The sequence below is a fragment of the Vicia villosa genome, unplaced genomic scaffold, assembly GCF_029867415.1.
Source record: "Vicia villosa cultivar HV-30 ecotype Madison, WI unplaced genomic scaffold, Vvil1.0 ctg.001287F_1_1, whole genome shotgun sequence".
Lineage (NCBI taxonomy): Eukaryota > Viridiplantae > Streptophyta > Magnoliopsida > Fabales > Fabaceae > Vicia > Vicia villosa.
In genome coordinates, this window is record NW_026705561.1 from 182,446 (window position 1) to 197,434 (window position 14,989).

Below are 14,989 nucleotides of genomic sequence, written 5' to 3' on the forward strand. Positions count from 1 at the left end.
CACCACATGTATTCCGGTTGATGTATAAAATATTCCGATATAAGAGTGCACATCACCAATATTATCGGAAATTTGAAAATTCCGGTGTATGAAAAATACCAGAAATTTGAAATTTCTGATAATATTAGGACTTAATTTTTTAAAATGCACTGGGAATTTTGAAAATTCCGGTAAATGGATACCGGAATTTTGTAAAAAAACAAAGAATTTCCAGTATCGATCAAAAAGAGGTATCGGAAATTAGCTCTGTGGTATCAAAGACATTTTAAGAATAATGTAAAATGGGGTGACAAATATAAAAAAGGAGTAACAAGTTAATTTCTGTGTTCAAGTATGTTAGGTCTTTGGTTCTTAAACTTCTAATTGTATCTCGTTATTTCTTATCTTCCATAACTTTTTTCAAAGTTCATGAATTCACACAATCTGCAAAGAGACATAATGATGTAACATTATTGATTCTCAGATATTTTTAAATAGATTCAAGTTTTGCATATTTCAAGCAAATCAAGATTATATTTATTTTTCACTTGTATTTTGGAATAGTAACCAAATGATACATTTGCACTTGTTGATTTATCAAAATATACATACATGCTCTTATTTCTAGCATATGATTTCTTTCACCGATGTCGACGTATCATGGATTGATCAAACTTATAACAATTGTAACATTGAGTTTGAGATTTATCATGTTTTGTTCTAGAGTATCATCATCCATGTCCTCTTGTTGAGATTCCATCTTTTTTTCATAACTACTGTTGGTGAAATTCAAACCTAGTCCAATGTTGCCATCTCTAAATTGTCCTCTACCACGACCGACTCCTTGACTTCTACCTTGACTTTGTTGGTTTCTATGATTTTCTTGAATTTTTCCTTTTCTTTTATAGTAATTTTGTTATTCTTCTTGTGTTTCTTCTTGTAAACTTTCAATGATTTTTGAAGTTATTCTTTCATTTTGTAAATTGTAATAATTTACTTTTGTTGATACATGATATTCATAGGTTAAGACTAAAGAAGTGATAAGTTTCCTTCTTTCAAGTGAAGTCATGCCATTGTGCCTACACAGTATGCAAAATGGCAGAGAATTTTCAAGAACTGTAAGTCTAGGCTGAGAACTAAATCTTAGACACTTATTTACAGTTTTGTTATGAATGCGAGAAATATATAAAAAGTTACTTGAATTGTAATACTAAGGCAGTTGAATAGTTGAACTGTTTTCAATTAGCAAATACTACCAATTATAACTTCTAATGAAATTTTTATGTTACATAGGTTGCAACATTTATTGTTGAGAAAATTCTTTTAGATGACGATGATTTGGCTTATGTTTGTGCTACACCAGACCGCTATTATGCGGTCGGTCGAGCTTTGGACGTGATGTTGGGAGACATTGAGAGTCAACCTTCACCCCGTCTTTTGAAGCTTATGATTCCGTGTTATTCTCGTCTCACCAGAAACTCGGCGCTGTTTAACCAGAGAGCAGCTCCACCATTTTAAGTGCTCCATTCATGAGCCCTTTAACTTCTTTATAAACTTTGAATAAAATCTAAAGGGTTGGTTATGCATGAAACAATGATATTTCATGTCAAGAGATGTGACTTTTTGTTGGTTACCTTTAAATAAGTACTTATGAAATAAGTATTTGCAAATGTGATATGATTGATACACATGATGTTTGGATATGATATGGTATTATTATGATATTTCCTAGTATTAGACATGAGACATGATACTTGTGATATGATATGATTTATTGATATGCTCTTCATATTACATACCTTACTCAAACAATTCATCCACATCATATTTTTCTCACATTGGTTTTACATCTTTCAACATCCTCATCGTTAGAAAATTTATGGACTAATAGTCCTTACTCTTAAGTCTGTCTTGAAATGATAGATCAGTGCAGAAGTAAATATTTGTCTACCCTGCACCTTGTCATGCTTCGTTTCACTTCAGTGATGATTTAACTCGGTCCTTCGCTTCACCGTGCTTTTGATTTACAGTGCATTAACACAACTGTTTAGGCACGAGCTGCAATACATCAAGAAACCAGTCATGAATATTTAATACCTATACATTGTCAATCAATTAAGGTTGCTAATCTCAGATAGGGGAGCTTAGCGCCGAACCCCCAAAATACTATAGCAGATAGCGGGATGACTGCTGTTGTTAATCTCTAGTCTTTATAAGAGTTCCACTGCCAACTAATATCAAGGTTGCCACTAATAGGTTTAAAATAACTTATTTTGCCGGAGGTTGGTGTTACACTTGCGGTGGCAGAAGATGATGATGCCGTGGTTATCAAAAGAGAAACAGGGCAAGCAAGAGAAACGGAACAGAAATTGCAGCTGTGAAACAGAGCAAGGAGAAGAGACGAAGCAGAATCAGGAATCAGAACAGAACGGGGGAGCAAAGGAAAACTATAAAGAAGCAAAGGAGAACGGCGGGGAAGAAACAGATGAAAACAGCGAAGAACGCAATGGAAAGCACTTGAACTGGCCAAAGGAGAACTCATTCAAGAAAACTTCATAGGTTTGAAAGACTAGCTTGATGACAACACCTCTTTCGCAATGGGCATTTAGTCTAAATAGGCTTCATTCTTCGTTTGCTGATGTAACTACCCATCATCATACCGAGATGAACTAGTGCTAGGATAAGAGGTGGTAGACCTCGTCGTACATTGATATTTGCACATTGAATGACAAGGAATAGTGGGTCGAAAATGCTTGAAAATAGGCAGATTTTATGATTGCACAAGATAGCAAAAATATGTTCTATATTGGACGCTAGTTCAGATAGTGAAGAATTGCTAGCTTGCCTATTTCCAACGGTGAGACAAATGCTTGGAATTCAGATGATTCCTTGAAAAAAAACGGAGGAAAAGCAGCATACAACATGGAGTTAAATATTAAGTCAATAAAAGGGTGAGAAAGACCAACATATCCTTGGAAAAAAAATTAAAACAAATGAACAAAATAAACATAAATACTCAAAATTAAAATTGAAGAGATCGTCATACACTCATACTTAATAGTTAACAACCTAAAGTATAGAGCAGTAAAACTTAAGCAGAAAAGAAGAAGAAAAACAGAACTGGACTAAAAGTGGGAAGAGAAGAATAAGTATTTGTGAGCAAGAACATAACACTACTCTTCAAAGGGACCAGATTAAAACTTATGCCCTTTAAAAAAAAAAACAACGGTTTTTAAGAAAAAATAATTTGAGGAATTTACCCCCAAAATTCTAATAGCGGCGATAGCGGTTTGAAGCCGCATTTAGCAGCTCCTATGACTGCTATTGGTAACAGTGGCTTGTACACCAATAGCGTCGCGCCCAAACCTATCCACGTAAAGATAGATTATTTCTTAAAGCTCACTTCAAAGGTATTTTGAATAACTACAGTTCACAACAACAACTGTAATGTAGCCTTAAAGCTGAGGCTTAGTAGTTCTTGATAATTATACACAACTGGAACCGCTACTTGAAACCATTTTGATTCCAGCAACATATTCTAGTATATTTGAGTGTATGCAATAGATTATTAGACTAAACAAGCATGGAGAGAGAAATGACCCTATCACAAAAAAGTACTCATGAGTCATGTATTCAAATCAAAACAAGATCAACATTTGGGCCAGCAGTAAACGAAACAAGTTTAACTAACCGACTCTAATCAAGTATTCAAATTGAATAAGGAACAAGATAGCAAATTAAGAGTATAATACCTGTAAATTTGTTCATATCATGCCATCTTTGTTGTCCTTGTCTTGTGCAAGATTCAGTTTTTCTTCATAAAGCTTAACGAGATAAGAAGAGTCCTCCTTAAAAGGCATTATATATTTTTCAATGAACGTCTCATCGCCGACTAGAAATGGAGAAGTTAAACTTGCTTTCTCTTTTAGCAAACCATTCTTCAGAAGATATTGCAGAACTGAGGACCTTGGTATGATCTTTCTCTCCATACTGGCCCCCAAAATCCTTGGTACATTAGCAATGGCCATAGCATCCCAACCCAACTGATTGACCCAAAAGTTCATTATTATGTTAATTTTATCAACAGAAGCTAACATACAATGAGGATGCTTTCGAAATGCTTCTAGAACATCTTCATCCGACCAACCCCATTTCTTAAAGGCATCAACTTTCTCTTTCCACCTGGCTTCCAATACTGTTCTTTTGGCATGCAAAGCTATTGAGAAATGTGAATGCGAAGGATTAAACCCCAACTCCTTTACTTCCTCCACAAGCTTCAGAAGGCCTTTTGTGCTGTTGAGTACCTTGCTATTCATCCGAAGCAATCTAGAAATGCTCGACTCCGGAACTCCACTCTCAATCAACATTCTAACGTTACGTGACACGTTATGGCGACTAAATAAAACATGATTTTGAATTGCATAAGCAACAATGTCCTTGTGAGATTGCAAGAATCTACTGAGAAATTCATAGGTTGGGACTATATGATTCTCCAGGCTTGGAGAGAGAATCGCAGGGCACTTAGTGACAAGGTTAACAATGTCAGAGGTGGAAGCGCCTTTAGAGAGAAAAAATTGAAACTTTGGTAAGACCCTTTTGAAGGGGTCACAGGAAAGTAGCCATGGTGCCTTGGCAATCATGTGGCGTAGTTGGGAATCAGATAAACCATGGGTTCTGAAGAAGTTGAGAACTAAATCAGGGTTTTGGTTGGTTTTGAAACGAAGACTGTATGTGGAGGAAAGTTTGGAAGCAAGTTGTGGGGAGAAGCCGAGATTGTGGATGAGGTAGGAGACTGGGAATGGGGTTGAATTGGAAGAAGTGGTGCAGAAATGGTGGAAATTAGGGTTAGGGTTTGAGGTTGGGGGAAAAGTTAAGGCTTTGAGATAGAGAATGGATCTATGGCGATGAGTGGTGAACATTGGAAATCGGGGTAATGTAAAAAGCAGAAACGGAAGAGATGAAAAAGTGGGATTATTCTACGTACATACCTTGTTGCTCAGATGAAATTCCTAGAGCAAATCGGAATCGGAGGAGAATGGAGGCTCTCTCCTGCATGATATTCCAAGGAATGTTCGCTTGTGAGGAGAAACAAAGAAAAGAGTTTTCTTTTTGATGCATTAACTAGTCAGAAACACATTTATTTATTATGTAAATCACTATGCTCCCTCTGGCCTAAGCAAAGATTCTTTTTCTAGGTTCATTGAATAATGAATGTATCTGGTCTTTATAAAAGACCAGATACATTCATTATTCAATGAACCTAGAAAAAGAATCTTTGCTTATAAATAAGGCTAGAGGGAGTATAAATTTGTGTATATGAGCATCTTCAAATAATAATCATATCATAATAGAATGATAATTAGTTTTTTAATAATGTGAACACATGAGTGAGTTATAATGTCATAACATATAGATTGTCTTAAAAAAAATGTAAAATATAAAATTTGTTACAAAGGGTTTTAACATTTCATAGACTTGCAACATAAATCTTCAAAATGTAGTGGAGGCTTGAACCTGAAAAACGCACAAAAGTCAAATAGACAAATAGACATGTTCAACGTAGGGTCAAAAAGCATTATAAGTTATATAGCATAGATGATCAAATAGTTTAAGCAAAAGATACCTTTCACAAGTTTTGGAACACTTCTTTGAACACAAGGTTAGTGGTGTTACACATTGGTTCTCTATCTTTATCATGAATAAGAATCTTTAATCCCTTTTTTTATTTAACTCTTGAGATAGCCACATATAATTGACCATGACTAAAAACTTCTTTTGGCAAATACAAACCAACATTGTCAAGAGATTGCCCTTGAGACTTGTTAATTGTCATGGCAAAGGAAACCATAATGGGGAATTGACGTCTAACCAATTTAAATGGCCGTGGTGACTGTGAGGGGGGCAATGACATCCTAGGAATATAAATGATGTTACCAATATTTTTTCCAAAAATGATCTTAGCTTCAATGACATGAGAAGCAAGTCTGGTTACAGTGAGTCGTGTACCATTGCACAAGCCTTCAGACTGATCAAGATTGCGCATTAACATTACCGTGACACCAACTTTTAACCTGATTGAATGATTAGGCAATCCAGAAGTTTTAAGAGCATTTAGGAACTCAGATGTGACATGCTCATATGCATCAAAGTTAGTAGCATCAGATTTATCTATAGAATCACTACTGAAGTATTCTTTGTCTTCTCCTAGAACAATTGCAAAATTTAAACATTTAATAAATAACTACTATCACCAGGTATTTCCTATTAACGTAATCAAGTATGAATAAGTGCAAGTTATTTACTTGGAAGAAGATTTGTGATATATTGGTTGATATCATCTACTACTTCAATTGTTGAAGCTAAGATTGCACGACTTTGGAGATAGTTGGAATCAAGATAGTTATGAATGAGATCAGGGTAGGTATCCTCAACAATTGCCTTAATGGGATCGGAAAAGTTTGAAATTAAAAACTCATCTGGAATACAAATATCAGCATAACCATCATTCGGCTCACACACGGTCCCATCCCCAATATTTAAAATCCACTCTGAAAAGCTCCTAATATCATTGGTAGTAGAAGTAGTTGCACCATGTTCTTTGTAAGCTTCAAGACCTTACAGTGATCCCAAATATAAGAAGAATTGATTGTTGCATGGATAATATCAGATCTAGTACCTCTTGGTATAACAGGGAGAATTTGTCTGAAGTCACCACCAAACACAACAACCTTACCTCCAAATATTTTATGAGATGCATGTGGCATTCCACTCATAATATCTTTCAAGGATTTATCAAGAGGCTCAAAGCAAAATTTGTTAGCCATAGGAGCTTCATCCCATATGATAAGATCTGTCATCTTTAGAAGCTCAGCAAGATCATCTTTTTTGTTAATGTTGCAAATAGAAGTTTCTAAAGTAGGGACAAGAATCTTAACCTAGAATGAGCTGTTCTTTCACCTGGTAGCAACAAACTTGCAATCCCACTTGAGGCCACCGGCAAGACAATTTTTTTCTGAGACCTAAGTGCGGCTGATAAAGTGTTCAACATAAAGGTCTTACCAGTTCCACCATAGCTATATAAAAAAAACACCCCACCTCGTTGCTTTTGTACAACATCCATTATTTCCTCATAAATGGTTCTTTGTTCATCTACAAAATAGAGAAGTTTGGGATATAACATTAAAACAATGTCAATGCACATATTATTTTAAATTATTATGAAAGTATATTATCACTTGTAAGAGAAGAGTACAAATTAGCAAAAATTTGTTGTTGTTCAAGAACATTGTATTGACGCTCATCATAAAGAAGCCTATTTCCTATAAAGGAAACCACAAAATCTTTTGGATATGGCATTGGCTTGAAATCTTTCAAACTTTTATTATTGTTTTGTAACAGTGTTTCAATAGCCATTAACATAAGTTCTTTTAGCTCCCCGTCAGTTAGTGTCAAACCTACGATCAAAAAGTCGTAATAAAAATGTAGTTATTGTGTAACCAACATTCAAATATGTGTAACATAAATAATAAATATAGGTACTTATTTATTAACCCAAATACTATAGAAGTCAGAGGAATGAAAGTGGTCGTATGATGTCATTCTTTTTTGTATCGGCAGAATTTCACCCACAAGTTACTGGTGATAAATCTACTTTTCAATTAACTACATATTACCCAGCCTGAACACAACATGGTTTATTTAATACATTATAATAGGTACCTATGCTACCTCATTTGCATTGAATTGACGCCTAAGTGATATTCAGACATAAATGATCTATTCATTAAAAGTTTTATCAAAAGCAGTTATCATTTCATATGCATAATATGCCCAGTAATCATTTAGAATGTTTGAATGTATGAATTTCTTAATGGCTGAATGCAATGTTAATGAATCGGTTTTTCCATCGGCTGGAACGTAATGATTTAACATCAACTATTATATTGCCAGGTTAGGTAGTAATATAATTGAAATGGTTTTTCATAGGTAGTAAAATAGTTGAAATTTAGCTACAACAGATTTTTCTTGAATCTTATGAAATTAATAGAACACCAATGTCAACATAAATGAACGGTCGCACTTTACATGCTGGAAACAGAATTCGTACAAGAAGTAAAGATGAAATACCTTGATCTCCTGTGAATAATCGTTGATCATAAACAATGCCATATGATAAATACTTCCAAGTCAATCTCCACACATGTTCCGGTCTATTCATGGATGACGACAACAACATTGTAACAAATAACTTGCATAAAAATAAACCAGAACCCCAAACACGTGCCTCTTTTATTGCCTCATCAAACTCTCTATCATCTTGTAGAAATTTTCATCGCAAAACATGCTCCTCTAAAAGTTTTATGTTGTTTACCATCAACCATTTTGATGTCATCATAACATAAAAGGTCTTTTTTTACCGTGAACATCATCCTTAAATAAAACAATTCGCCTGTGCTTTGAGGAACCCAAATAAGTCGACCAATGGTATACCCCCGTTTCCTTGGTTTCCAACTTCTGCTTCGTTTATGATAAACAAATTTAGAAACAAAGTCGCCGTAAGTTAGTAATCTAGCTTCTTCGTAAGTTATGTTAGCCTCAAACCAAGATGTAAACATTGACTCGGTTACACTTGGTTTGAGTAAAACATCACCAACTTGCTCATAGTCTTTGTAGTAAACGGAGTTTTCACCTTCCATGTGAAAGTACAATCTCTCTACGGCTAGTTTTCGACCGTGTATAGAATAAGAAAATATCCTCCAACATGCCTCACTCGGGGAGATGTATCAACAATCCAAATATTGCTTGATCTCGTCGACGTTGTTTTTGTCAGAACCGTGTATGACAGCAGAAATTCGATTAGAACCTTTGTTTATGTATTTGAAAAGGTATTTGATAGAAGTACTTTGATTGCACCATTCCATGTTGATGTGGGCTTCGTACTTCAACAACAAATTTGGGTTGTTAGGAACAACATGAACACTATGAAAGATGACCCCCGTTTTTATCAATTGTGTGACCATTGTTTCGTCTCCTATAAATAGGATATCCATCTTGGTCCACCATAGTCGTTGGTTGAAAATTTTTGGGTAAGTACTTGGAGCATTTCCTATCTTTCATGCAAAGTGAGTTAACATTTTCCAAACCACAAGGACCATGAACCCTATGAGATTTTACCAAATTGTACAACCTAGGTTGTGTCAAGGGATCGGGCACTTCAACACTAATTATCTTGTCAATGTCTTCGGGTCTTGGATATTTGTTTGAAGGATGCAAAAAAATCAAAATATGGGCATGTGGCAATCCTCTCTTTTGAAACTCAATGGTGTATATATCTAGCATTCATAGATATAAGAAAATTAGCATAGTATTGTAGTAGAAGTAGTACAAAAAAGTAAAAGAGAAGGGAAAGAATAAACTCACAAGCAAGAACTTTTCCTAGTACACCTTTCTTGGTTAAATCGGTTAGCAATTGATCAAACTTGATTTTGAAAATTCTTGAAATGATGTCTGGCCGATCTTGTGGTTTCAAATAAAGAGAACCAAGTACTCTTTGAATCTCAGGCCAATTTGGGTTGCAGGTAAATGTAATGAACAAATCTGGAAACCCAACTTTACTACAAATAGCCATCCCATCATAGTACAATTAATCCATAAACCTACGACCACCGACAAAGGATGATGGCAAAACAACTCTTTTTCCTATGCTTGACCCAAGATTTTGATTCTGATCACCTTCCTTGTTTAGAGACTTGTACTTGGAGACCTTAAGCTTTGGTTGATTTTTTCAAAGCCATTCTAACTTCTCCGATTCTAGCATTGTGTAACCATCGCACAAAAATTGTTGGAAAAATCTCCGTGAAGATAACAAAGTCTTAGCCTCTCATAACCTAGTTTGAATGCAAAATGCAAGCCATTCTCTAATGGTAAGCCTATTTCTTATGCTGTTTTCATAGCTGGGCAAGTTTCTATGAGCTACATCAGTCCTATAACCGTCCTCATCGTACGGAAAAATCAAAGGATATTGAAAAGCCATGTAACTTGGATGAAGCTCATTGATTCTCTGAAGTTGTCCTCCTTTTGTTTTCATTATGATATCCCTCATTACTGCTGTGTCAATATCACCGACTATCAAGGCTGCAACTTACAAAACAGTCGGTTTATTATATACTCTCCCATCTGTGGATCTATCGGAAATTAGTCTCAGCTTCAAATTTTGAGTTTCACCATTATCCAACCATTGCCTTGCCATTTGAAAACGTTTAGCATGAGGATTGCATTCATACAGCATATTAGATAATTGTTGAACAACCATTTCATCAATGTTTTTTGAGTTCCTGCCATGACATAAATATGGAAATTAAAGGTACTGACATGAAGCTTTAAACCATAAGGTATGAAGGCATATATGATTAGTAATTCAGTGAATTGTGAAATGCTTTTACCTTAATCCTTGAATTCTATTAGTGACCTCATTCTCCGTGTCATATATATATATATATATATATATATATATATATATATATATATATATATATATATATATATATATATATAATTGAGCAAACTTAGGCTTTTGACCTTCAGGAGGTAACAAACTCCCAATTCGATGACATGTTTGACCTTGTATCCTTATAGTTGGAGGCTCGTGTCCATTGTTAAAACGATTGTCCAACTTTGCTCCTGGCGAAGTAAAGGCAAACATCATATTGTAAACTCAGATCTGATGTTGGAACTTCCTGCTATCTAAGTTATTGTTATCGAACAAAATTCTTGCAAGTATATCTGGAGGTTATTCTAGCAATGGATGTTCTACTTTACCATTCTCACAACAAAGCATAAACTTCGGGTTGGCTGCATGAGAACTTTTGTGTATCCTTTCTTGATACCACATCATTGCTTTACAATAACGGCATTCAATAAGAGGGTTACCAACGTCGTAATAATCTACATAAGAAATAAGTGTGTCACACATTGCCTAGATTTTTATAGAAGATAAGACATGGATCATACAGTTGAAGGTATTGCCTAAATGCAACATACCTTCAGAAGTTCCGCCAGAGTTGTCATGAATTGTAAAAGGTGCTGCAATATCTTTCGACTCGGACCATTCGTCATCTTCGGATAAATATGCTATTATAAAAAGTAAACCAACATTTAGACCATGCCCAAGGTTGTTGAGACTGTTGCATATAATTGACCAACGCGCTAATATTTTTCTCATAATGCAAAGCACAGAGCATTAAACTTATTTGCGAACGGGTCATAGTCACCATCATCTTTAGAGTCGCTGTTAAAATCCAAATTGACATTCGGCGTAAAAATAGGACACGATGGCTCAGGTCTATGGCTGGGAATATGGGTGGGTTGTGAGACAGGTGTAGAAACATGAGTGACAGGTTGTTTCTTGCTCTGTGTGATTTGCATACTATGGACATTCGGTGGCCTGACATCCCTGAAAGAAATTATGTTATTAACAGTACTTGAATTGTTGCTGATATATTTTGTTATGATGTATTATAGTCTGCTATACTACATTTATCATTGTAATCTATGACCATGTACCTATTTTGTCAGGGTGAATCGACTGTGCCATTATCAGTGGTTGTTTGTTGTTTATTCGTTTGGATAGAAAACTTTCTGCTCAAGTTGATAGCCAGGTTGGGAACTCCAAGTTGCTTCCTAGGCCTTCCCCTACCTGGTTTGGTGATGGTTGGACATCTGCATTTTCAAAATAACGCAAAGAGGAGGAAACTTGTGCTCAAAACCACAATATTGTTATGTTTAGATGTGTTCATTAGCTTTTATAAAAAACTGAGTGAATTGGATATATAAACTATTTTAACAACTATATTTAACATCAAGAATGATCAAAGATTCAGACATTGGATTTGTCATACCGCGGTTGAGTTACGACATCCAACATATGGTTTGTCTCGTTGGGGTGTGTTACAGCTAAGTTGATTGTTCTTTTGCATCCAGTCCTACTATGTGAGGTAGCACGAAGTTGATTCAAGAATTGCCGTGTTGAACTGTGACACCATGAGCCCTTGGGTTGACACAATAAAACAATGGGTTTTCATTGAACAATTATAAAGAGCACATGGGTAATAAATGACACAATCAAATAAGTTGTTATAAATGCAAAAAAAAAAAACATGTTTTAAAAGTATGTACCTAGTTTCATTCTTTGATTTGATTGCCCTTTTAGTATTGGTTGTCCCAATATGATTTGTTTGGATAGGCAAGTTTCTGCTCAAATTAAATGCTATATTTGGAACTCCCAAGTGGTTTCTAGGCCTGCCCCGGGCTGGCTTGTTAGTCACAATTCTTCTATTGACAATATTACATGAAAGTAGCAGTTAATTTCATCAAATATACAAACTGACAATGTATATCATAGATTAAGATTTTTGAAGGGTGTTTGATCCTATGCAGCTTATATAGAGCACAAACCAGCCACACGGATAGACACAAAAGTATGAACATTACAAAAGAAAAGTATTTCCAAAATTGTAATTATTCAAACATGATTAATATTGGATTTTTTCTGAAACATACTCAGATATAGGTACTGCAGAGGCTCGTATATTTGTCTCGCACGCGTTTGTTGCAGGCTGCATTGGAAGTGTATTCGTTTCAACATGTTAGGATACATTAACAACACGGTTACGACCTGAGTTTCCAAGAGATGTTTCTAAGGTCGGTGTATTAGATTAACTTCCAAAGTCAAAGACGGTGTTGTGCTGACGGGGTGACCAGTCTTTGGTAGGTTCCAATGTTGAATGCATAAAGGCTTCACTTGAAATTAAAGTTGCATCTATGGTAAACTTTGACAGTAAATTGGTTCCTAATGGCTCTAAGTGTCCGGTCCTCAAATTTGTTTTAAAACCATGTCTTGATGGGCTAGGTTCTGAACCGGCAAAAACTCGACTTTTAAAAATAGCCTCATTGTGAGGTTGTGACTGAAAATTCTGGTTTTGAAATGATTGAGTCAGGTCGGATAATGGTTGTCTCGGTGTCAAGTAGGTTGGAGAATTATGCGAGGTCTCCAAACTTATCGGTTGGTGAGGGTTATATTGCGTCCGTTTTGAACGATTTTCTTTCAAAACCAAGGATCTTTTGGCTCTTGCTTTTTTCCCTGGATCAATATTTTCATCACGTTCCATTTTACGTATATAGTAATTCCCTACATAATATTTGGAAAACAAATCTATTGTAATTTTATACACCAAGTAACTTAGCAAAAACATCATGGTGTCATTAACTATATAGGTCAATGGGACATAAATATAATGAATACATATATAAGGAAAACAACTTTTTATTTTTCAACTAATTAATGGTCCAACTTCTATATGAATACATATGTATTAGATTTAAAATGCCAACCAACCAACCAAGTTGCTGCATCATAAATTAGAAATTTAACTTATTTTCTGTAACTTTTGAGGTAGTTGCTGCATCATAAATGAGTGCAACCAACCAAGTTCTATCTATATATGGATTATATCCTTATGTCTATAAAAAACTTGTCTATTAAAAACACTTGCCAAAGTTTTGTTTTAACTACTTCTTGATCATAAACTAAATCTCAAAAAAGGCTACAGTTTCGTATAGCTAGGTTGGTTCGAAGTATACATACTTGGTTTCTGTAGTTTTTTCAGGATAGAGTTTTATCATATAACATTGCAGACCTTAAAATACAGCACAAAATTTCAGGATAGAGTTTGACCAACCAAACTTTGTTCAACTACGATTCAACATTGCTACAATTTCAACACATATGATTCTAGAGAGAAGATGCTCACCTATTTGCAGTAGTTATATTGTTAACAGCAACAAATAAGGTGTTTTTGATGTAAAGATAAGGCAAAATACTCTTTTTGGTCCCGTATGTTAACCTCAGGGTTCATTTTGGTCCCTTAACTTCAAAAAGTTCCATATTGGACCTTTAACTCTTCAAAAGGTGTCATTTTAGTCCTTTTTGTCATTTTAGCGACGAAAAAACTCAAAAATTGGTCGCTAAATCAGTCGCTAAAATGACAAAAAGGACTAAAATGATACCTTTTAAAGAGTTAAGGGACCAATATGGAATTTTTTGAAGTTAAGGGACCAAAATGAATCCCGAGGTTAACATACGGGACCAAAAAGAGTATTTTGCCTAAAGATAACCATCTCCTATCAGTTTTCTATCCAAGGCAAGTATAAGGATATGTTATTTATTTTAGTGTTATAAAATTTGGTTATATCAGTTGCAGGACTTCCAAGTGAACATAAGGAAATTGATAATTTATAATTAGTCATTTATTTTTAGTAACTTATTAATAATTATTGATAACATTTAGTAATAACATGGTTGGTCAAAGCTGTGATAATAGGCCAAAAGTCGAATAGGTGAAAGTTTCCATCACTTTTAATTAGAAAATCAAGCCAAGTAACTGTGGTCATACAAAATCAATTTCCATATTCAGAGTCTTTTTCACAACTGAACTAAAAAATGCTGGTATACCTAAAGAGATGGCAAGACTTTGGCATGTTTTTTAGAACTACGTTACTAAAAAATGCAAGTCTCATTCAAGATTCGTCAAACATTAGTTCATATCAAAGTATTTCGTATTTGTCTAAGTCTACATGTGGAAATAGACTGGCAGCCATTAAATTACAGCAGTCTGCTCCATCCCCAAAAATTGTCAACATGTTGCGCAAAAGGACAACTCCCAGCCGGTTATCCTTAGGCATCTGACATACTAAGTAAATCATAGTTGTACTTTATGCAAAGGTACATAATAACAGTTGAACAAATCAATAAAATAAATACTATCAAAGTACCGGTTCATATATTGAGTTTGACATGCTATGTAAAGTGTAAGTTGTACTTTATGAAAAAGTACATCAGGCAGATAGGTTCCAACAATAATATCAGGGGCTTACCATGGACTTCTAACCTTAGCATTTAAGGCTGATAAGACTTTGTACTATAATTCAGCAAAGATGAAAGAAAAAGCCAAAA

At 34.9% G+C, this 14,989-nt stretch overlaps 3 protein-coding genes across 3 annotated transcripts; 1 reads left to right on the top strand and 2 right to left on the bottom strand.

The window, feature by feature from the left end:
- The first annotated feature begins 626 nt into the window (after nt 1-626).
- On the top strand, nt 627-1,497 carry LOC131634385 (uncharacterized). The gene is made up of 3 exons (XM_058905051.1): nt 627-665; nt 1,002-1,097; nt 1,273-1,497. Exons 1-3 carry the CDS (start codon nt 627-629, stop codon nt 1,495-1,497), a joined length of 360 nt encoding a protein of 119 aa, XP_058761034.1.
- On the bottom strand, nt 1,124-5,095 carry LOC131634394 (transcription termination factor MTERF15, mitochondrial-like). The gene is made up of 2 exons (XM_058905060.1): nt 3,732-5,095; nt 1,124-2,037 (listed from the first exon to the last, which is right to left on the bottom strand). Exon 1 carries the CDS (start codon nt 4,896-4,898, stop codon nt 3,744-3,746), a length of 1,155 nt encoding a protein of 384 aa, XP_058761043.1. The 5' UTR covers nt 4,899-5,095; the 3' UTR covers nt 1,124-2,037; nt 3,732-3,743.
- Nucleotides 5,096-5,701: 606 nt separating this feature from the next.
- LOC131634386 (uncharacterized) lies at nt 5,702-8,197 on the bottom strand. The gene is made up of 6 exons (XM_058905052.1): nt 8,107-8,197; nt 7,215-7,433; nt 6,937-7,128; nt 6,656-6,889; nt 6,282-6,593; nt 5,702-6,183 (listed from the first exon to the last, which is right to left on the bottom strand). Exons 1-6 carry the CDS (start codon nt 8,195-8,197, stop codon nt 5,702-5,704), a joined length of 1,530 nt encoding a protein of 509 aa, XP_058761035.1.
- Nucleotides 8,198-14,989: the final 6,792 nt, after the last annotated feature.

Excerpts from the sequence above, each read along its gene's own strand:
- LOC131634394 (XM_058905060.1), bottom strand. The coding sequence starts at position 4,898 with ATGTTCACCACTCATCGCCATAGATCCATTCTCTATCTCAAAGCCTTA.
- LOC131634386 (XM_058905052.1), bottom strand. The coding sequence starts at position 8,197 with ATGAATAGACCGGAACATGTGTGGAGATTGACTTGGAAGTATTTATCA. Across the intron at positions 7,434-8,106 it reads ATTATTCACAGGAGATCAAG|GTTTGACACTAACTGACGGG; the intron begins GTATTTCATCTT and ends TTTTGATCGTAG. Across the intron at positions 6,890-6,936 it reads TGCAAGTTTGTTGCTACCAG|AAACTTCTATTTGCAACATT; the intron begins GTGAAAGAACAG and ends TCCCTACTTTAG.
- LOC131634385 (XM_058905051.1), top strand. The coding sequence starts at position 627 with ATGTCGACGTATCATGGATTGATCAAACTTATAACAATT. Across the intron at positions 666-1,001 it reads TGATCAAACTTATAACAATT|GTTAAGACTAAAGAAGTGAT; the intron begins GTAACATTGAGT and ends TGATATTCATAG. Across the intron at positions 1,098-1,272 it reads GCAGAGAATTTTCAAGAACT|GTTGCAACATTTATTGTTGA; the intron begins GTAAGTCTAGGC and ends TATGTTACATAG.